This window comes from Rhinatrema bivittatum, chromosome 10 (assembly GCF_901001135.1).
Source record: "Rhinatrema bivittatum chromosome 10, aRhiBiv1.1, whole genome shotgun sequence".
Classification (NCBI taxonomy): Eukaryota; Metazoa; Chordata; class Amphibia; order Gymnophiona; family Rhinatrematidae; genus Rhinatrema; species Rhinatrema bivittatum.
In genome coordinates, this window is record NC_042624.1 from 65,175,105 (window position 1) to 65,198,015 (window position 22,911).

Below are 22,911 nucleotides of genomic sequence, written 5' to 3' on the forward strand. Positions count from 1 at the left end.
AAGAACCTTTGGGAGGGAAATGCAGGCTGTAGTGAGTAACAGAATGTGGTATAATGTTATTATTTAGGAGAGTTGTGGGTGGATCTTTGGGCCGGTGGCAGATGACCACGCCCCCGGGTGAAGATCCTGAGAGGGACCACCGGTCAGGCTCAGAGTTAGGAGACAGACACACACTAGTTCTTTTATTAGACAGTATACTGAACCACCAGAGGTGGCAGAGGTGAGCTGGAATGCCCGGCTGGGCTGTAGTCCCTCAGATACTGGAACAGCGAACCCTGGAGGCTGAGCTGTAGAGAACTGAAATATAGTGAGTAGGCAGGGTATGCAGAGTTCATGGACAGAACCTGATGGTAACACTTACACAATGTCTCATAGAAGCCCAGGAGCTGGAATGAAATAGGCCCTCAAGGAGCGAGTACCTGGTTCCAGGGAGGTTCCGAGGAGGCAGAGTAGCGTAGATAGAACGAATCCTTATCCTTCCATTATCCATTATCCGTATCCTTGCTAACTCTAGTTGTTAGCAATTCAGAGATCTTTAAATATCTGAAGCGGATGACGTCATCTCAGGGGGACGCCCCTGAGAATAGGAGCATCGGTTTGTGGGTGAGAATGGGTGCCTGGATGTGCATAAGAATGTAAGCCTGGGGAGGGGTGAGGGGTGAGAAAGTGAGAGCTTGTATGTGTGGCTGCAGAGAATGTGAGCTTGTGTGTGTGTGGGAGAGCATATGAGAGTGAGAGCTTGAGTGTGTGAGAGAAAGCATGTATGTGTGTGTGGAAGGGAAGAAGACAGTAGTAGAAGAAAGAAACTGAAAAGGAATTAGAAAATGAGCGACAAGGGGAAAAAATAGGAAAAAGAGACCAGGACCAACTGATTGGAAAAATACAAAGATCAGACAACAAAGGTAAAAAAAAAAATATATATATATATTGTGAGTGATAGACATCTTTGGGAATGTGCATTTCTTATATTTTTGTATTTTGCTCTTTCTTCCATATTCCACTGTTCAGAGACTTTAATTTCTCAGGCTTTCTATTTTGGTTTTATCTGCATGTTTCTGTTTCTAATCTGTGGTCTCTTATTTCTATATTAGGTAAAGATCAGTCTCTGTTTTGCCTGTGTGTATGACTGAAATGCAGTATTTCTGCTAGCGTGTAGTTTCTCTGTAGTAGTAGTCCAGCTTGTTCTGTTATTCCCATAGTTGATGTATTAATGTTCTAGGGCCTGGTGTAGTATTTGATTTGCTGCTTTTTCATAAGGTTGCTGTTATTTGAATCCTGAGAGTCAGTGCTGTGACTGTATGGCAAGGTTCTAGATGTCTCTTTCTTTGCAAGAGTTTGTGTTACTTCACAAAATAGCAGTGGAGGGTTATTTTTTGCTGAGGTAACACCAGAATTGCCCTAGCTCTGCACCTGTTTTGATGATTAATTATATTTTATTGTATTTATGAAGATTTCTGGTTTTCTGCAAAGATGGTTCATGAGAAAATACATTAATTTTTGTTTAATACATGATTGGATCTGATTGTTTTCTATACTTGTGCATTTATAAACTGCAGTACATATAAAATAAATTCTGATTAATAAAGGAATTTTTAATGCTGGTAAGTGCTTGAAATAATTGAGGTAAAATGTTTTAAAATTTCACGCATGATGCTAATGGCTGTTGCCAAACTACTTAGAAAGCCATTCTAGGGTACAGTATATGGCATTATTTATCAATAAGAAAACAACTAGTAGGTCTCTGACCTGCTGACCTGCATGCCTATAGCTCAACCATGTTAACCTTGTGCCCACCCAAAAAATCAATTCTGGCTATGCCACTGGTATGTAGTACTGTACATATACAGATAAGAGCCAGCCCCTGTTCCATGGAGCTTACAATCTAATCAAGACAAACATCCATGACAGGCAAGAGTCTACAGGAATGTATTTATTATGCAAAAGTGGTTAAAATTTAAAAGTAATAACTTTATTACTTCTTCCCTTTGGAAGCAGTCCTTACATATCACTTACGAAAACTGGTATCCAAACTTTCTGCTCCAGGATTGGCTGTTTACATAGAAACACAGAATATGACGGCCCAATCCGCCCATCCACATCTCCTCTCATCAGCTTTATCCTTTTTAACGTCCTATTTACCTGAACAGAACCCCCACAAATAGAAATGCTTGATTAAAATGTCAAATATGTGGGTACAATAAAACAAACAGAAATGTTAAGCAAAACCGTGCTGTGAATTATTTGTTGATATAGCTAGTTCTAAAACATAAGCTTTAGAGTTAGTAATGAAGCTTGTCTTCCTCTGTCCTGACAGGTAAGGTAAAAAAAAAAAAAAAAAAAAAAGGGTCGGTCTCCTTCCTCCCTGTCAGACTGCACTCCACCTTGCCTGCGCGGCAAGTAAGTAGCCTGCGGTGGGACCCACCCTTAGCATACCGTGCAGGCACACGCACGGGCCGTGGCGTTTCCGCTTTAAAGCATCCCACCCGCGGCTCACTCTTCAAACACATTCCAGCGGCCGGGGACGGAAATAGCCGAAGATCGCTGGCCCCAAACTTTTTTTTCCCCGCCTCCAACCCCCTCTTCCTTTGCGTTCCCGGGTATTCCAGGGTGCACCGCGAGGGTGGCGCCCACCTCCCCTCTGTGTCCTCGTCCGGCCGGATACTATTCCCCGTCTTGCTAGCGCCTGCTGGGGAGAGAGGAGAAGGGGAAGAGACTGCAAAGTAGGGGGTACGCGCCGAGCAACCGGCGTCGGACTATCTCCCGGGCGGGCGCGAGGCCACTGCGGTTAGGGGAGCGCGAGACGGCCGGGACTTCTGCTGCCGTGTCCGTGCCTCCTCTCCTTCCCAGCACCGTGCATCGCTCCGGACTCTTCCCACACGCCCCAGTTTGTCAAACTTTACCCTCCGGTCCGCCGTTCTGATCCCAGGAGAACCGAGTAACCAGTTTAGAGATGAGCTCGTGGTGCTGCCGGGCGCAGCTACTTTTCTCGCTGCTTTTGCAGCTGTCGGGGGCAGCGCTGGCCGCCATGGACGAATGCACCGACGAGAGCGGGCGAGCCCAGCGCTGCATGCCCGAGTTCGTCAATGCCGCTTTCAACGTGACCGTGGTGGCGAGCAACACGTGCGGCTCTCCGCCCGAGGAATACTGCGTGCAGACGGGAGTCACGGGCGTCACCAAGTCCTGTCACCAGTGCGATGCCGGCCAGCCCCACTTGCAGCACGGAGCCGTCTACCTGACCGACTACAACAACCAGGCGGACACCACCTGGTGGCAGAGTCAGACCATGCTGGCAGGCGTCCAGTACCCGAGCGCCCTCAACCTCACGCTGCACCTGGGTAAGTGGCTGCAGCCGGGGCTCGCATTGGGCCACAGGCTGGCATTTGTTTTTTTTTTTGGCTTGGTAATTGTCAGTTGAGTGGGATAGTGACACATGGGCAAAATGCGTGAAGCCTTGGTGCCGAGTTGCAGACACTCAGATTTGCCGATGATCTCATTTTAATGAGGGCGGTCTCTTTATAACTCGAAGCAGAATTTAACGTATATTCATTATGACCCGTCTGATAAATCAGGCCTGTTTGTGGCTCTTTTAGGACTGGAGTAGTCCACTCTGCCAACTCAAGATTGAGCAGAAATCAGTGTCAGTCTTGGATGAACGTAAAAGGGAGAACACTGCTAGATAACTCATCTTACAACAAATCCAACATATGAATATGATGGAGGGGTCAGAACCTGATAATATAGATGGGAGACTACTTAGACTGGGGGAAAAGGAGTCTATGCCAGGTTAGTTGGGGGATGGGTACGTATTAGATGGATGATGACATGGAACTCCTTCTCAATTAGTTTTAGGACTTTGATGTATGAGAGATGTTTGTAGTCAAAGGAGGCAGTGCATGCAAATGTATGTAATGCATATTTATTGTGGGTATACTGAAAACAGACCTGTTTTTGGCTCTTTTGGAGTAGAATTGGCCACCACTGCTGTATTTGATGCTTTTATACTTGAATGACATCAACCAACCCAAATTGCCCTCTTTTTTTAAAAAGCTTCTCAAGCTAAGGGCTAGACTAGTATAGTGGCTGCCCTGTTATCCAGCTTTACTTGTGCTTTGACTTGATAGGTGGTGCAATGGTTCCAGCAATAAGTACATCTGTGGTTTTAGGGCTGCCTCTGGGTAACTCTTGTAAGCTAATTAATATGAAAAGCTGGATTTTATTTTGGCATTTTAGAAGTTTGTGCGCTGCTTTTTTTTTTTTTTTAAATGAGACTTTGCTTGTTGGAATAGTGTGGTAGTAAACCCAGTCTCCTACTCAATACTAGAGGGCCCCATGTAAAATGCACACATTTTCTTTACTTGTGTGCTGAAAAGCTAACTCAATGCAGTAATTTCTTGGTGGCCTATTGGATTGAGAATTAAAAAAATAAACCACCCTATATGAAAATGTGTGTACAGGCATGTCAAGCACTCAGAAAAAAACATGAGTTATGTGCATAAACCATGTCTTCTATACAGAAAACATGTTCTGCACCGAAAACATTTTAAAGTGAATTTTAAAAGCCTGGTGCGTCCATCAATTAGGGCAACTATTCTCAACCTGTGTTTCATGCATGTCCAGGTCTCCCCCTGCACGTCCTTCTCTCTCCTCCACCCAGCGAGACACAGACAATTCTTTGAATACTGCTGCTGTTCCTGCCTGGCCTATCAGCACAATCAAGCTTGGAGGGGAACGACAGCAGTATTTGTGAAAGCTGGCAATAGCACCATGGCTTTCTTTTCTGGGCCGCAGGGGCGGGAAGAAGAAGTGATGTTCAGTGGGGTGCATGGGGAGAAAAAAGGGCCGTGCCGCAGTTGCAGAGATCAAGTTCCCCAAGGCTCCGTCCACCTCCCTTGATGGTGGGAGCACTTCCTTCTCCTTTGAGGCAATCTTTCACCACTGCAGACCTGGGACAGCTGATCACTGGATTTTCTCAAGAGCCACGAGGTAGGACATGCCTGCGGCTCCATTCTCAGCTGACTGCTTCTCTGCTCCGCACCGTGATGAGTGCTGCCTTCTTAGCAGTGTGGGGTGGGGAGTCACTCCTGTACTTCCCAGCCTGTCACGATTCTGGTTTAATAGCAGTACACTGGCTGTGCTTCTCAGCCACCTAGAGCAGATCCAGGATGCCTCATGCAGCAGCTGCCAATCGTGCGAGAGGAAGGGTGAGTGAGCCAGCATGTGTGTGTGAGAGAATGTGTGTGATTGAGACGTGTGAGAGAGAGGGGAGGTGAGTAGGGAGAGCGGTCAGGGAGGTGACGGGTGGGGTGGGTGAGAGAGAGAGCGGTCAGGGAGGTGACGGGTGGGTGGGTGTGAGAGAGAGAGAGAGAGCGGTCAGGGAGGTGACGGGGGGGTGGGTGGGTGTGAGAGAGAGTGAGCGGTCAGGGAGGTGACGGGTGGGTGGGTGTGAGAGAGAGAGAGCGGTCAGGGAGGTGACGGGTGGGTGGGTGTGAGAGAGAGAGCGGTCAGGGAGGTGACGGGTGGGTGGGTGAAAAACTGGTCATGGGCCCTAAGGACAGAGCTTCCAGCAGTCATTGCTGCTTTTGGTGTGTGCTATTGATCTACAAGGAGAGGGAGTAGGAGAGTTGCTGGAGAGAGAAGTAAAAGTGCCTTTATTTTTTTTTAAAGTTTATTTTTTTTGATTGACTGCCATTTTAGTTAATGGGTGTTATGTGATGTCTGCTGTTTGAAATATTTTATTGGTGTTTGGAGAAGTTTTTTATAACTTTGTTTAAGTTTTTAATGATTGAATGATATTTATCAGTTGTTTTGAAACATTTTGTTGATTAGTATAGTTAAAATTATTATTTATATTTCTTGAGGAATGTAGAAATAGAAATGTGCTGACAAAAGCTGAACTGGAAACATCAAGAAGTGCAGTGCAACAATGGAAAAACAAAAACGTTAGCTTTATAGTCACTTTATTCTATATTTGGTGATGGTCTGTCTGTTCTGCGTGTGTGACCCAGGTAAGGATATTCTGTAAGCTTGTAGTTTCTGTGTAGGGATCTAAAGCAGCTTGTTTTGTTCAGTTTTCTTAATTGAAGGTGTATTGGTGTTTAGGACCTGGCTAAATATTTGTAGCGTTACCTTTTCATAGATAGGGTTGTTACTGTTTGCGTTAATTTCATAATACAGGTGTGTACTAGTTTGTGTTCATTATTGCAGATCCTGGGACTATGTTAGGTGCTGTATTTGTTTCCGTTTCTTCAGTTTTGCACTGCATCCAGATTGGCCTTTTTGAGTTTCCATTCCAGCTTGTTTCCATATTGGTAAGTTGTTGTCTTTTCATAAGTAGGACTATTGCGCCTGGTAGTAGGGAGAGTTTATGTTGATGTTTGTTACTGAAATGATACCATAACATTTTTTTGTATGGTGAATTGTACTGGAAATGGCCTAGTTCTGCTCTGCACCCATTGTGTGTGTTTGTGGGGTTATCAGCGCAGTTCCTGTGGATGCAGAGTATTATCACATGACCATCACAGGACTAAATGTAAACAATGTGTCAAGCATGTGAGAACCAAATGTCAGGTGAGTCCCGAAAGAAAAAAGGTTGAGAACCACTGAACTAGGGGTTGCATGTACAAAAGGGTCTTAGGCACACTGACTAAATCTTAAAAGCCACCCACATGCGCTTGTATCTTCTGCTGCGCACACACATCACTTCATTTTTTAAAAGGGGTGTGGTCTGGGCAGGGCGTGGACATTTCAGGGCATGGCAAAAAGATGTGCACGTAAATAGTTATGCAGCTTTGCGTGCACCCAGGTCCACTGCTGCGTAAGTTTACTTCTGCTAGGGAGGAAGCATAAAAAAAAATTTAAAACGAGCCGTTTTTGCTAGGTTTAAAGGGTCTTGGGTAACTGGGGGGAGTGTAGGCTATCACTCTACAGGGTGTTTGGAGGACCTAGCTCTTAATTGGGTGAACTGGTGAAACTGGCAATGGCATGGATGCGCACCCTTGTAAAATACTCTGACTTATGTGGTAGAATCGGGATTTGTGTGCCCACTTAAAATTGGGCAAGTGTGCATAGCTGGGCTATTGTATAATATGCGTGCAAGTTACGAAATTGCTGCGAGTTTGGGTGCACATCGATGCACGTGCACCGGTTTGAAAGTTATAGTCTTAATGTATGAATCCTGAGTACAGGACCCCCTCGCTGCAAACTCCACTCCCTAGACTAACACTTGTCCCAGTAACATTATTCCACTTCAGACCAGACATTAAAGAAAACATTAGGCTAGTGCACTTCTCTGCATTGATGGATAATAGCTAATATCTTGATTAACGTGATTTGCATGGAGGAGTGCTAATTTGTGCATATGGTGTTTGTGTGCTAAAGTTTGTTAAATCACAAATAAAGTACACACACGCCCCAATTTTTTATTACATAGGGGCCAGAGTAAGTATAGCTTCTTGGTATATGAAGGCCTGTATACCCTTTAAGTTCATAGTCCCAATTAAGACATCTGGATAAAAGGGCAAGAAGGATGTTTTGAAGACAGAAAAAGCCTTTTTCTCCCTTTTTATATCCATGATGACTAATTTCATCCAAATACAAGTTTGGAAAATTAAACTCCTTTCTGGAAGTCCAGAGAAGTTACAAATGCATTCTTTCTGAATGCTGTAACGTGGTTCAGTGGTGTTCAGAATGCCTTTAAAAGTTCTTCCTTGGGCTAGATCTGTGCCTAGGTCTGTCTGTCTGCTGTTCTCCAGGAGGTCCACACTATTGAATATAGCTGGCTATCTTTTATAGTTAGCTGGCTAACTTTAGGACCGTTCTTTGGCCTGACCAGGCTTGGCTGGCTGAACATGGGAGTTAGCCAGCTAACTCGACTCCTCCTACATATGGAATGCCCCTAATTTATCCAGCTAAATTCTAGCTGTCTAACTTATTAGCCACCTAGAATTTAGCCAGACATGTGCTGAAATATTAATTTAGCCGGCTAACTTCTGAAATAGCTGGCTAAATGCTTTTGAATGTGGACCTCCATGTTTCTGCACTGTTCCCTAATTATGCCAGCAAACTTATGTATTTTGCACTGCTGCCACAAACAGCACATAACTGTATGTTGCCTTTTGCTTAGCCCTAGAGTTGAACATGAGGATTCCCCATATTCTCTCCTTTATCACATTTTAAATCTCCCCAAGGCCTAGAAAGTAGGGGTGTGCATGAGAGAATTTTTTTTGGAATGACATTTCTATTGTTTTGTTTCATTTAGCACATACTAGATTTTTGCATTGTGCACTTTTTCTTAGTTTGCAAAATTTAACTATTTTATTTATATGTATATTCCGCTTTTCGCACTTTTTTCAGCACTTCAAAGTGGATTACATTCAGGTACTGTAGGTATTTAGCAGCATGTGCTGAAATGACAGAACTCCGGTAGTGGTGGGTTGGTTTTTTTTTGTGTCATTTCGGATAGGAAATGACACAAACTGATACAACAGATATCATTGTTTTTGTGTTATTTTAAAAATGACTGCGCTTCTCTACTGGAAAGTCGTGCCCCCCCCCCCCCCCCCCCCAAAAAAAAAGGAACTGCTCTCCACCCTAGCACAGAGATCTTGAGGGGGAGGGGGAACAGGCTGAAGAAAGGACAAGGATGAGACAGCTCTTCTCCTAGGAAGGAGGAATAAGCAATGTCGTTTACGAAGGAATTCCGGAAGGGCTCCCCTCCCCCCCCCCCAGAATATCCAATTAAGTTCCCATCCCTCATGATAGCTGAAGCTTGGGAAAACCATGCCCACTTCCGTCCCCAGGAAAAGTCGAGAGTTTAGTCGTGGGAGGAGGGGTGGGGAAGAAAGAAGAGATTGAAAGTTACCAAAAAGGAAACTTTTGTCTTGTGGAAAAAAAAAAAAAGCCCATGTACTGCGCTGGATTTTCCTGATCTTGCCGAAGTTGAATTTTAAATGTGCTATGAGACCTTTCTGTCATAGGGTTAAACTGCTGCTTTGTAGTTTTCCAACTTAATTAAGGCCACAAAGCTTCTCCAGTGTTAATCCCATGGAAGGGAAAACAAAGGGGAATGTGTCTGAACAAAGCATTAATAAATGGCTGAAACATTTCTTGTCTATGTCAACAGGCTTTTAAGCAGAGAAGACTTCACTTTCTGTGTGTTTCTGTTTGAGTTTAGGAAACTCAAGTTTAGTTGGTCTTCATTTTCAGGCAATTGGTTGGAATTCTTCCAATAGTCTTTTTTTTTTTTTTTTATGGAAAGGGGAGGGTGTTGGATATGGGGGTTCATGGACGTGCATGCGTATCTGCGAGTTGAAAACTACTTAAGTGAGAATCTTCAAAATATTATCATTCCCCTCCCTTCCCCGAGTAATTTACAACAACTTCAATACCAATACAGTTCAGTCCCTGTCCTGGACCCTTTACAATGTAACTGGGTACCTGAGGCAGTGGGAGATAAATTCAGTTGCCCAAGGTCATAAGTGTTTAGAAGCAGGATTTCAACCCAGGTCTCTTGATTTTCTAGTCTGTTATTGTTTAAGCACTGGGCCATTCACTCTCTCCCTTGCTTGTTTGCAGACCCTGTTCCTTTAGTCTTATTTCAAGTTCCGCTTTATTTTTGGCCTAATACATAATCAGGCTGATACAGTAAAGTGCACAGGAAAACGGGTGCTCAGTGGCGAGTGCCCTCTTTCCTAACGCGCGAGCAGGCACCTCTCCTGGGCGTACAGTACTGTATTTAAATGAGGAGGCGCTAGGGACTGTAGCACTCCCCTAGCGCCTCCTTAGCAGCAGGAGAGGTGGCTGTCAGCGGGTTTGGAAAATGAACGCTCAATTTTACGCGTGTCCATTTTCCTAACCCGACCTACCGGCTAATTTTTTTTTTTTTTAACCTTTTGGTTCCTCCGACTTAATATCGCCACATTTAATTAAGTCAGAGGATGTACAGAAAAACGGTATTTTCTGCTTTTCTCTACACTTTTTCGGGCTGCTTAGAAATTAACACCTACCCTTGGGCTAAACCCCTTATTGTAGAAGGGGTAGTGGACATGCGTCCAATATGTGCGTCCAGCTGTGGGTAAAAGAGTGCGCTCAGCTGAGCACACTTTACTGTATCGGCCTGAATGTATTCGATTTTATACTGGGATAAAGGGTGTGTACCTTTTTCTCTTTATGGTTCATACACCTAGCCTTTTAAAATCTCTATCTTTACGTTCACTTTTCAGTTCATTATATTGGTGCTTTATGTATGGCAATGTTCCTTCTGAAGGAGAAGGATCTTTGCAGCAAGCCCTGGTTTGCTTTGGCTCATAATGGTGGTAATGCCAGTAACCCGATGAAGGGTGGATAGTTCTTTGAAGCTAGTCAAAGTATTGCCTACACCAGTGGCTCCCAAACCTGACTGGCTGGGGGTTTCTCAGGACAGGTTTGGGGGAATTCTGGCCTACAGCTTTCTTAGTTGACTTTTTTATTTATTTTGTACCAGACGCTTTAATTATACATTTCATGATCATCCTAGAGAAGTTTGCTGTTGTCAGTTTTGGTTTCTCATTTCTGTTTTGGAAAAACTTAATACAAAGGAAAGTTTGGTTGGTGTTGTCTGGTTGCCATGTTAGTCTATTTGAATGCCTGGCAATAAAGATTAAGAAACAAAAAAAAAAAAATAGGCGATACCTTTTTTTTATTGGAATAACTGAAGTCATATCTTGGCTAGCTTTCAAGAGGTGACGCTCCCTTCCTTGGGTTTTTTTATTATTCAGGTAGATGTAAATCTCATTAACAACAAGGTGCCTGACTATTCCTAAAACTGAGGAAAAGGGAGTTTTGCTTTTGAGCTGTTTTGAGGATGGAGTTTTCTGCAGGAAGAACATACTGTTTTAGCAGATAAGTCATTTTACCAAAAAGAGGTGAGATTTCGGTTTGCTTTAGCAATGATGCATTTTCTCATCGCTTTGTTTTATATTTATTAAAAAAAACAAGTTCCAGGGCAGACCAGCATAGCAAATAGTGTGCTGGCAGAAGGCTGGAAAAAGAATCAAGGGGCTTATTTTTAGAAATTCCCTGGCAATCTAAGCCTTGGGATCATGATTTCACGGTTAGTGAAATTATATTTTCAGCAATCCCAGCATACACAAAAATATGTGGTCTTATTTTTTATTTTTGCATAATATATCTGCCTTATTACAGAAGTAGGGAGTGCTAGTTAAGGTGGAGAAAATCTGCCAGCTGTGCGAAGTTTGAGCAGGAAGTTCAGGGGTGGTGGTGGTCTGAGACACCGCCCTTCACTTGAGATGGTATTTCTCTTACCCTCAGGGGACTCTATTTTAGTTTAGGCTCACAAAGCCTCGATTTACATTTTGCAGGTTTGAGCACGAATAGCTTCAGATTGTTGTAGTGGTGTGGTTGTATTTTTTTTTTTTTTTTATAATGACCCAACAGTTGTTAAGCTCTTGTGATACTAAATCTGCTTTGTTTTCCTCTCCTCTCCTCCCCTTTTCTTTTAAGTTTAGAGTTTGTTTCCTTCTGCATCTGGCTGCCTCCCTGTCTCTTTTCCCTGGCCCAGTCAGTTAGCCGGCAACATTATCCAAAGGGCTGTGCATTTATTTTAGGGGATGGAGACTGTGTGACATTTTGGTGCACAAAATAGTTACTGTTTGTAGTGCTTGGTTGCTGCTAACTTGTATTTGTCGCTTACAGATCCAAGAGGAAGGGCATTCAGATTACTGGCCACTCTCACACTCTTCGGAACTTTTTAATTCATTTTTATTTTGTATTTTTAGCTCACGCCTTCTTTGGGATATCAAAGTGAGTTGCATTCAGGTTCAGTAGCTGTTTCCCTTTCTCACTCTAAAAGCCTCATTTACTAAGCATTTTTCCCATAGACACAGAATGGGAAGTAAAGTTTTAGTAAATCGGATCTTAAGTTTGCACCTGAAGCAGTGGAGGGTGACCTGACTTGGGCAAGGTCACAAGGAGTAGCTTCCCTGGTTCTCGGCTTCACTGCTGTAGACATTAGGACAGTGGTTCTCAACCTATTTTCTGTCGGGACACACCTGGTAGAAAGCCTTGTGACTGTAATGTGGAACTAACCCCTCGGTAATGGGTATAAAGCAGAACTAGGACATTCCCTGTACAACTCACTATATAAAAAAAGATATTCTGGTGTTATCTCAATAACAGCAACACGCGCTTTCGACTCGCTAGCTTTATCCCTTATTCAGTAAGGGGCGGATTTTAAAAGGCCCTCACGCGCCTATTTTGCATAGGCCGCCGGCGCGCGTAAAGCCCCGGGACGCGCGTAAGTCCCGGGGCTTTCGAAAAGGGGCGGGAGGGGCGTGTCCGGGGCGTCCCCGAAACGACGCGGCGTTTCGGGGGCGGGCCAGGGGGGCGTGGTGCCGGCCCGGGGGCGTGGTCGAGGCCTCCGGACCAGCCCCCGGGACCGGAGGACGGAGCGGGGCTGCTGGCGACGCGCTCAAAGTTACGCCTACTTTCAGCAGGCGTAACTTTGCCAACAAAGGTAAAGGGGGGGGGGTTTAGATAGGGCCGGGGGGGTGAGTTAGGTGGGGGGAGGGCGAAGAAAAGTTCCCTCCAAGGCCGCTCCGAAATCAGAGCGGCCTCGGAGGGAACATGCAGCTCACGCTGGGCTCGGCGTGCGCAGGTTGCACAAATGTGCACCCTCTTGCGTGCGCCGACCCCGGATTTTATAAGATACGTGTGGCTACGCGCATATCTTATAAAATCCAGCGTACTTTTCTTCGCGTATTTTTTAAAAATCTGCCCCTATGGTAATAGCGCATCGAAAACACGCGTCCAACCCCCCCTCCCCCCCGAAACTAATAGTGCCCGCAACATGCAAATGCATGTTGATGGCCCTATTAGTTATTCCAGTGCGATTCACTAAGTAAAATGTGCAGCCAAGCCACACGTTTTACTTTCAGAAATTAGCGCCTACCCAAAGGCTCAGTTTTGCTGGCGTCCGGTTTCTGAACCCGTGGCTGTCAGCGGGTTTGAGAACAGACGCCGGCAAAAGTGAGCGTCAGCTGTCAAACTCGCTGACAGCCGCTGCTTCTGTCAAAAAAGAAGCCCTAGGGACGTGCTAGTGTCCCTAGCGCCTCTTTTTACCATGGGCCCTCATTTAAATACTGAATTGCGCGCACAGGAGAGTGGGCGCTTGCCTGCTCTCCCGCGAATTTTACTGTATCGGCCTGAAGGTGAGGTATTTTTACTATCCTACATGCTAGTTAAATATCTCATCTCTATCATACACACAAGATCAACCCTTACCAAGTTCAGAAACAACACAAATAACAAATATGGAGACAGAAACAGGAATGGAAACCCAAAAACGTCACTGTGCATGATGTACAAAACTGGAGAAATGGAAACAGAAATATAGCACCTAATTTAGTACCAGGATCTGCAATAATGCACACAAACTAAACTGCATAAAGTTACACCTGCATTATGGAACAACTCTACCTATAAAAAGGCAACACTACAAATGTTAAACCAGGCCCTAAATACCAATACACCTCCCAATTAGGAAAACAGAAAAAGCCAAGCTGTTATAGATTCCCACACAGAAATAATTATAAAACTATATGAATAAATGTTTCAAAAGTGCTGATGAACAGAACAACATCTAACAATTAAAAACCTCTTAAAAATTATTCAAAATTTTCCAAACACCAATAACAGATTTCAAAACACAGACACATCACATAATACCCAATAATTAAAATGGCAGTCAATCAAGAAAAATGAACTTAAGCCACCTTTTACTTACCCTCTCCAACAATTATCCTACTCCTTTCCCATGGAGGCCACACCAGAAGCAGCAGTAGCCGATGAAGCTGTCCTCGCGGTCCTCTTCCTTAGGGAACACACACGTCATCTCCCTGATCGCTCTCTTAATCACACAGTGCTCTTTCTATTTCACTTGCACACAGGCTTTCAAACACACACATGCCCCCCTCTCTCTCACAGCCTCAAGCCAGCCAAAAACATGCTCCATCTTTCTCGTGCACACACAAACACAGAAGCATCATCGCTGTCTCACATACACTCCACACGCCGGCCCCCAGCTGAAGGGCTGGTCTCCGGCGGCGGTCAGCGGCACCAATCTTTGGGTCTTTGGCCCCACCAGCTGTGGGTAGCACACCACACACTTGCCGGTGCGTGGTGACACACTGGTTGAGAATCGCTGCATTAGGCAGCTACTCTACTTCCTTTTTTTTTTTTTTTTTTTTTTAATTTTGCAGTTGACTGCATATATTTTGGTTAGTAGATTACCATAAAAAAAATTGAAGATATGATTGTGAATTCCTTGCCACTGTCCTGGCAAGATGTTCTTTTATAAGTGCTTTGCTCCTTACCTGCTTTGAAAATTGTCTTTGTGTAGAAGAGATGCAGATTTTGTTGTCTCATCCCACGTGGGCAAAATGTGGTTGAGAATGTACAGTCTGCAAATAACATAAATGTGGAATAACTTTTTTTTCCATATACAGTTCTCTTCTCCCCCCCCCCCCCCGATCCCTCAGTCCTAATGTTGGCCCTTTAGAAAGGGGAGGACTATACATTTTCCTAACCTGCGGCTGGTACTGAGTGTGTCTTCCCTCATAGACACACATTGGGGGGTGGGGGAAACCCTTTTAGTACATTTTGGTCAAAAGGGAGCAGAGCTCTCGAAAGCTGGTTAGGCCAGTAAAAAGTACAGTCTACAGCTAGTCACAAAATCCCTCACACCTCTGCCTCCAAATTGCGTGGAGGTTTGGTTATGTTAAATCTACAATGAATGCAGCAGTTATTTATACATCCAGCCATGGAGTCTAAAATTCCTCTAGGATTTATCTGCCAGGGATGGAATGCATGCACCATGTACTTGGGCCTCTCTCTTCCCCCAACACCCCCCTCCCCCATCCCAAACAAAAACGTTTTTTTTGAGGTGTGGTGGGAATACATGCTGAGTGTGTTTCTTTCCTAGCAAGTGTGCCCCTCACCCTAGGACAGCTTTACACTCCTTCCCACCTCCACCCAGGATATTCTCGCTCTCTCTCTCTCTCTCTCATTCTCTCTTCCCCCCCCCCCCCACCTTCCTGTCTGCACAGAGAAAACACTTCTGCTTCTTTCTGCATCTAGATCCTGAGGGGGCGGGCGGGGGGGGGGGGGGGCAAAGACTTCTGCAGTCTCCTGTGCCTGGGATGCTACTGCCAGCTCCCTTCTCTGGGGCCGGTCAGCTGAGAAAATGTGCCCATCTTCGGCAAGAGATGACTGCATCTTCTAAACCCTGGATGGAACTCTGGAACCACAGGATTTCTTTCCACTGTGGCCCTTGGTTTAGGGAGGAAAAGTGGTCAGAGTGTGCACCTGACTCACGAGTCCTGGCTTCTGTTTTAATGCATCTCTCTTTAAATTTGCTTGTCAGCAGCTGGTTTTACTAGGAGATGATGTAACAGGTATGCATGCTTTAGCTTAGGGTTCTTGTGGTGGCACTGGTTTGCTGGGTTTTTACATCTGGAAATGCCTTGTCAAGGTTGGATTGCCTTTGCTTTAGGATTAAGCATTAGATTAGGAGTTCTTTAATAATAATTTATTTTGGCAGCCTCAGTATGTCCACCCAGATCTTGCTAGTGGTCACATTGACAGATTTGTTTCCCCCTAAAATAACTGTTAATTTTAGCTGACTGCTGCCATGGTGGCCACAGAAAAATCTGTTGGAGCACTTTTTATCTTTTTTTCTTTCTTGTTTTTATATATTTTATTTACAAGCATTCCCTTTGCTTTTTTTGTGCTTTCTTTGTTCCTTGCTGCTTCTCCATTTGGCTTTATTTGTATTGCAGCTTGAGAAAGAGGAGTTAATTCTTGTAAAAAGTTTGAGAGTTACTGACATGAAAGGCTTTCAGTGTGAGGTCCCCCACTGCATCCGTCGTGTACAGAAATGCCCCTTGAAGTCTTTGGCTTGCTGTGCTCTTCGCATTAAATGTAGCTCTGGTCTGCATAGGGCAAATCCTGGTGCCAGTCCTAAATAGCATGGTGACACACTTGGTCTTGTGGTATGCAGTGCTAAGTTACACATTCATGAGGTCGCACATCTTTGGCTGAGATAAAGTTCTGGGAATAAACTGGAAGATTTATGTGCACACGGAAGTTATTAACTAGAGCTGTGTTTTGCATGCTGTGTGAAGGGGCCTTTGTCTTTTGTGTCACACTGGCAGCGTTTCCCAGCCAGTGTGGCTTTAGACCAGATTGTATGTGTGTGCCGCAGAAAAGTCAATGCTACCTGCTGCTCAGATCCATACTGCACCTGGGCACTACCCTCCAGTACCTCGCAGCATCAAAAGACATGAGCAAAGACCATTAAATGTGTAGGAGCTCCTTTCTGAGAGCATTTGTAAATCATGCATGTCTCTCTCTCTCTCTCTCCTTCCCAGCTAAAACATGAGCCATCTCACAATGGACCATTTCACTCTGTATACAATTGCAGGAGAAGGAAGAAGTCATTGTGGTGCTGGCAGCTGGCTCGGAATAGTTATCTCAACTGCCGGATGTGGCTGCCAGATCTCCTGCACTGTGCTGTTCCTAACACTCCCCCATATCTTCTACCTGACCTCTTAATCCTTTTCCTAAACCTGCCCTCTATATCTGCCATGAGCATGTCCAAATTCTGTTAGTGATGGCTTCCATTCCCTTCTGCTAGAGAAGGTTATTTCACGTTTTGCTCTCTTCAGCTTTGATGCTAACAAGACCAGTACTTCAGCCAACAGCCAGTTTCCCTTTTATGTCTTATTGCTAAGTTTTGGTTTTTTTTTTTTTGTAATAATCCGGTCACAAAGATCAGTGAATCTGCTATGAAATAACAGCCCCCCTCCCCATGCTCATTGAAGTCTTGGTTGTAACCATGGTCTCTCTCTGCTGGTCACCCCCAGCTTTCGTGCAAGCCCGATGATGTCGTGCCGCAGCTACACTGTATAGGGTTGTAACAGCAGCTCTGTCAGGTGAGCCCAATGCAGTTATACTGTTGCTGTTTTTAGGGTCGCAGTTAGCCTTCCCTCCCTGAAACTCCTGACGTCAGCAGAAAGCATGATCCGTAAGGCCGAGCCAGGAAGAGCACTGTTCTTGCAAATCGCTGCCTTCTCTCTCTCACCCGGAATCACTACGTGCAAGTTTTAAAGTTTGGCCTTGCCTTGAGCTGGGGTTCTGTCTGACAGAACCAGTAAAGGGAGAAGTGGATAGTTTATATCTTACAGTTAAGAAGGGACCTGCTCCTCTCTTATCTAAATTGGTGTTTCTCAACCTTATGTTCACTAGGGATTGACTATCCACCTTCCTTAATTTATGTTGACTGGTTACAGTGCTGATGAGCTTGATGAGGGGCAGGGAGTTTCCCACCCTAGAAAATTAAAGGGAGGGGGAAGGATATACTGTTTCCCCCCCCCCCCCCACCCTGGTTTTTAATCTCATGGGTCAGCCCTGCAGCTGATCTGTCATTTTAAAAGGTAACTAGCCAGATTAAAGACATTTTTTGTTTTTTCATTAAAAAAAAAAAAAAAAGTCACTTCTCCCAGCCAGTGACGAGATAAAAAAAAAAAATTTGTCCCTCCCCTGCCAGCCAGCAACACTACTAAAATTATTTCTATCCCCCTCCCCATGGATTTTTTCTGGTTGGGACCAGACCTGAAGCCTGATCTTTGGGAAGGGAGCAGATGCTTTTGAATGTTAATGAGCCTGTTTGAGATTGAGGAGCTGATGTGATTAGCGGGTTAAAACTGGGCACTGAAATTCTGTGCAAACACGTTTTTCAAAAGTTTCAATGCGATTAAGCTTATGGGATGCTAATGCATCGGGAGTTAAACAAAAAAAATAGCATACAAACCACAAGATGCGCACAGAAAACCATTTATGTGCATCATATTTTATATAGAGAAAATATGCTTTTATTGCACAGAGTATGTTCTTTATGCATAAAATACTGACTACTGGTCCCAGCACTAGAACTCTTGCCTCTGCCTGTAGATTAACACTAGTGCTGGAAACCTTACTCTAGCTTGGACCAGGAGTAAAATTTACAGCGCTAAGAAAACATAAGGTAAGCCAGCGCACCTCTCTGTATTAGGGGGAGGGGTAATAGCTAATGTCTTAATTTGCATGGGCTTTCCATGGTGGGTGTTGAGTGGAACAGTTAGCTACACACACGTTTTTGGTGCGCAAAACTCTTCCAGTGCAGCAAAGTTTGCGCATGACCGCAGGTAAAATGGTGCGCTGTGCTGAGCACCCCTTACTACATCGGGCCCACTGTTAGTGTCTGCTGTGCTCTCAGGCCCCACAGCAATCCCATCCCCTCCTGGCTCCTGTGTGGGAGGCAGGGCCCGAGAGTGGAACAGCCCCTGAATCAGTCTCATGCTGGCTCATTCAGCTGCAGATTTGGGGCTTCAGGACTGGCCCCCTACTGGAAAAATAAGCTCTTTGGGATTGGGGTTGAGATGTGGTAAATGTTTCTGCTGGCTGCGGTGTGTAGCGTGTGTAGCGGCAGTGTAAGCCTTGCTTTCTCCTCAGCCTCCTGCAGCCACCATTGCTCTGTGGGTCATCAGAAAAGCTGCTGGGGACTGGTGCTGATCAATGGACCTGTGGTTGAAAAACACTGAACTTAGATAAAAGAAACTGGTGAATCATCTGATCATCAGCCTGCTTTTGGAAGGGAAAGAAGACCTAGGAGATCTGTGTTCATGTGTACCATTCTGCTCCCCCCCCCCCCCCTCCCCTTTTAACTTTTATGTTTTCTGTCCTGTTGGCATAAAATGTTGAGGGTACATCATGGGGGAGAAGTATTGTGAACTCAGCATATGGGTACCCTGGAAAGTAAGATGAGTTAGGTTTAGATGACACTTTGTTCCTTTCCTACAGAGCTTTGAAAAAGCTAAACCTTGATGTCCTGCTGAATAATTCAGAAGTGGATGCAAGATGGAGATGCACCCTACAGATATGACTGTTATGGAGCTCTAATATTTTTATTTATTTTTTTTTTAAAAAGTAGCACCCTGTACGATTTCCCCCAAATTCTCTGGTACAGCTCTGTTTGGAAGAATGTTACAAGTGACCCTGCGTGGAATGGCATCTGGTACATGCCTTGGTTCTATACTACAAGTGGCATGCTAACCAGTATAGACCAAGTGTATCCATGGAGTGCAAGGTAATTTTTACTTTGCCAGCATGGCTGTACCCAGAGTTCTGGAGGAATGGCTTAAAAGTACCGCCAGAAATAATGACGGGAAATGTTAGTAGACACTACAGGGCGAGTTACTGTTTTGCAATGAAACGTTCCAGAGGGCACAGCTTTTCCTTCTAGATGTTTAGTATTGTTGGGCTGCATTGTGAATGCATTCGTAAAGCACTGTGACTGTAGTGGAAAGTCCAAGAGTAATTCAGTTTGAAACATGTAGTCTGCACTTTCATTAGTGGTAACATGCATTTGAGTTCACTTAAGAAAATTGTGCTGCCATCTGCCCCAAGGGGCATGTGGAATACGTTGCATTTCATCCTGCTTTTCTGCTGGAAATATACAATGGTGGAGAGAGATTTATAAAACTTGGATTCCAGTCAAAAATTTTTTAGGAGCCAGGGACATTTTTTTCCTTGCCTTTATGATCTTTTTGTTGATGTTTTGCTTATGTTTTAGGGTTTTTTTCCCTTATGTTGCTTTTTTTGTATGTGTTGTCTTTTTTGTTTTGTTTTTTAAATTTATTTTTGACAACTTTTTCCTTTATTTTTGCATTTCTGAAATTTTACAGGTAACCTGACTCCTGGGACTTTTCTAGCCCTGGAAATACAAGTTGGAAATTCTGTCTGGATACTGCTGATCCAGTATGAAGGCTCTTAAAGAGAGCATCACCTTTTTAAAACCATTTGAAGCAATACTTTGTGTGTGTGTGTGTGGTTTTTTTTTTTTTTTTTTTAAAGCCCATATGTCCTGAGGCCAATTCTGCTCATTTTTGTGAATTGTATTGCAAAGAGGTTAAAATGAAAAGTTTGCCTATTGCAGATGACACTATGAACTGAGGGAGCTGGCAGAATTAAGTGATCAGAAGAAGCTTGAGGAATGGTCAAATGCTTGGCATGAAGTGCAGTATCGCGTATTTGGAATGCAGAAATCTGAGGGAGTGGTACTGAGTGGAGTATAAGCAACTTATGTGTACTAAGCAAGAGAGAGAATCCTGAGCAAGCTCATAGCAAGCAGAAAAGAAGCGATAATGCTCTATACAACTGGTGGTAAGATCTCATCTGGAATATTGTTGGGGTCTGGAGGCTATACTTCTGAAAAGATATAGAAGGAGTGGAGGTAGTCCAAAAACATCAAATCCCTAGGACATGAGACTTAAGGACCTAAATATTTTTATACCTGAGCGGAGAGATGAGTGGTGGAGATATGATACAGGTATTCAGATACCTAAAAAAAGATAAATACAGTGCACACAAAGCTAACCTTTTTTTTCCAGAGGAAAGATTGTTCTACCTTAGAACAGGTCACGGTGTAAGGCTACAAGAGGATAGACTTGAGCCACATCAGAAGACATTTCTTAATAGAGTGGTGGAGTAGTAGAGTATGGGACGGCTTTCCAGGGGGAGAAGGTGGAGTCAGTAACGCAATTCAGGAAAGCCTGGGACAAGCAAAGAGGATTTTGAGTTGTAGAGAAGTGACCGGAAAACCAGAGATCAACTGGGGTCTATTGCATTTTACTAAAGAGTGAAGTTAGGAAGCCTTTATCTTCTGTCATCTTCAGCGTTTCCATCCGAACGGTCTGCTGACAGGTACGCTTGGCAGATCAGCAAAAAATAAATATATATATAATCGAAGCACAAGAAGGGAGAGTCTTGAGAGAGGACAAAATTAATATAATTTAGCTTTTCATCTACACATAATGCACAGTATATGTTGAGGACACAGAAAATAGCTGAAATTGCCGCATGTTGGAATCTGGCATTACTTCGACCACATTCTTTGCTCTTAGCTACGTGTGTGAAGGAGAAAAATCTTTCCCCATGCCTAACTTGATTAACATGGGCAGGGTGTCATCTTTTCAACACTCCATGTGTAAGAGACACTCATCAGCTCTAATGTTGGGAGATTCTGAACTTTTCTCTGGTGTTTTATTGCGGTGGATTCTGGTGGGACCTGTGGTTTGTCTGATCTCAGAGGGGTAGCACAGTAGCCAGAAAGTCTTGCAGTGGCATGTTGCTTTTCCTAGCACTTGCACTTTTGTTCAGGTTTTATATTGTTGTATCACTGTGGGTAAAGGCTTGGCGCAGTTTCATTTTACTGAATGTGTGGTTGTGTTTTCATAGAACTTGTTTTTTTTGTTTGTCCCCTGTGTGTAATTTTTTTGAAAGCTACTGAAAAACAAAAGGATATTTGGAAATCATGTGAAGTGGAAGTTCATCTTATGTGTAAAAAAAAAAAAAATTTAAGGAAGTAACCTGGGATATCACTTGCAAACCTCAAAGCTGTGGAGTTTTTTTTGTTTTTTTTTTTGTCAAAATCATTTTTATTGAGAACGCATAAATACAACTACAGCAGCCTCAAGACAGGGTAACCAATATTAGCCCAAAGCAGGCACAAAACATAGACATGTTATAAAACAGTTGGGCAAAAAAAACAAAACAAAACCGATGCAAGTGCTGCAACTGCATACACGTCCCCATTTTCCAATGTGTATACATCTCCCCTCACTCATCCCTCCTACCAACCATCCCAGTCACACGCAAACACTCATCCAGACAACCCCCCTAGAGTTCCCCCCCCCCCCTTCCCCGGGAGATGGTGCATTATGAACTGAATATTCAAACGAACAACTATTCAAAAAGATGACACAATCAGTTCCATGTGGTACTATATCCAGTATTTAAAAGTTGAGTTTGTATGTCCAAAGGTAGTAATGCAAAACAGGCAGCCCAATAGGCCACATAGGAGGTGGTCAAAGTGCGTCCTACAGTGCTATTTGTATGTAAGATCATTATCTAACAAAACTCCTCACAATATGAGTATTGATCCAAGATCAATACTCATATTGTGAGGAGTTTTGTTAGATAATGATCTTACATACAAATAGCACTGTAGTTTACTTTGTTTTCGAGCATTTGGGTTGGTTTGGATAATGCTTAAGTTTTTTCGTTCAATACACAGTCAAGCCGTGGAATTTGTTACTGGAGGACATGGTTAAAGCATCTAGCATAGCTGAGTTTAAAAGGGGTTCGGACGAGTTCCTGGGTGGCAACTCCATAAATCATTCTTACCCATGTAGATTTTGAGAAAGCAAAGGCTAATCCCTGGGCCTGAGCAGCAAGAATTGGATCTGCTCTTTGGGATTTGGGTTCTTGTGGCCCAGAATGGGCATTGTTGGCAATGGGGCCTGATGGACCTTTTGGCCTGACTCGACATGCACATCTTATGTTTTTAATACCTGATAACCGCCCAGAGAGAGAGTGAACTTTTCAAATGCTGGCAGGCACAAGTGAGAGACTTCTGTTCCCCTGTGCCCTCGCTTAGTGACTCTCCTATATGAAGCATTGTTCATGGCAGCATTTCAGCTACGTGCTCCTCCCTTCTCAGTAGTCAAGGTTCGCAAAAGGGCCTACTCTGTTTAATGACTTCTTCCTGAACAACTGCATATCTTCATTTTAAAAAAAAAAAAAAAAAAAAGAAAATTATATATATATATATTGACGATATTTCTTTTTGAACAGGTCTTTAGTTTAGACAATAAGATCTCCGGATTAGCATTTTCTGTTTGTTTATCTTTTGTCAGCGAGTTCCCACTTAAGAATTCAATGTTCTCCTTTTGTTTATTAATTTTTAAGTGCTTAAGCAATGCGTCCTTTTGTCTGAATAAGGGAAAGATATATGTGTATATAAAATTTAGGAAGATA

General features: G+C 43.8%; 1 protein-coding gene across 1 annotated transcript in view; it reads left to right on the plus strand.

The window, feature by feature from the left end:
• Nucleotides 1-2,521: 2,521 nt before the first annotated feature.
• Nucleotides 2,522-22,911, plus strand: part of LAMC1 (laminin subunit gamma 1) — a 367,470-nt gene continuing 347,080 nt past the window's right edge. The window contains exon 1 of the mRNA XM_029618808.1: nt 2,522-3,335. Coding sequence (XP_029474668.1) covers nt 2,951-3,335 — 385 coding nt within the window. The 5' untranslated portion in view covers nt 2,522-2,950. The remainder of the gene's footprint in view (nt 3,336-22,911) is intronic.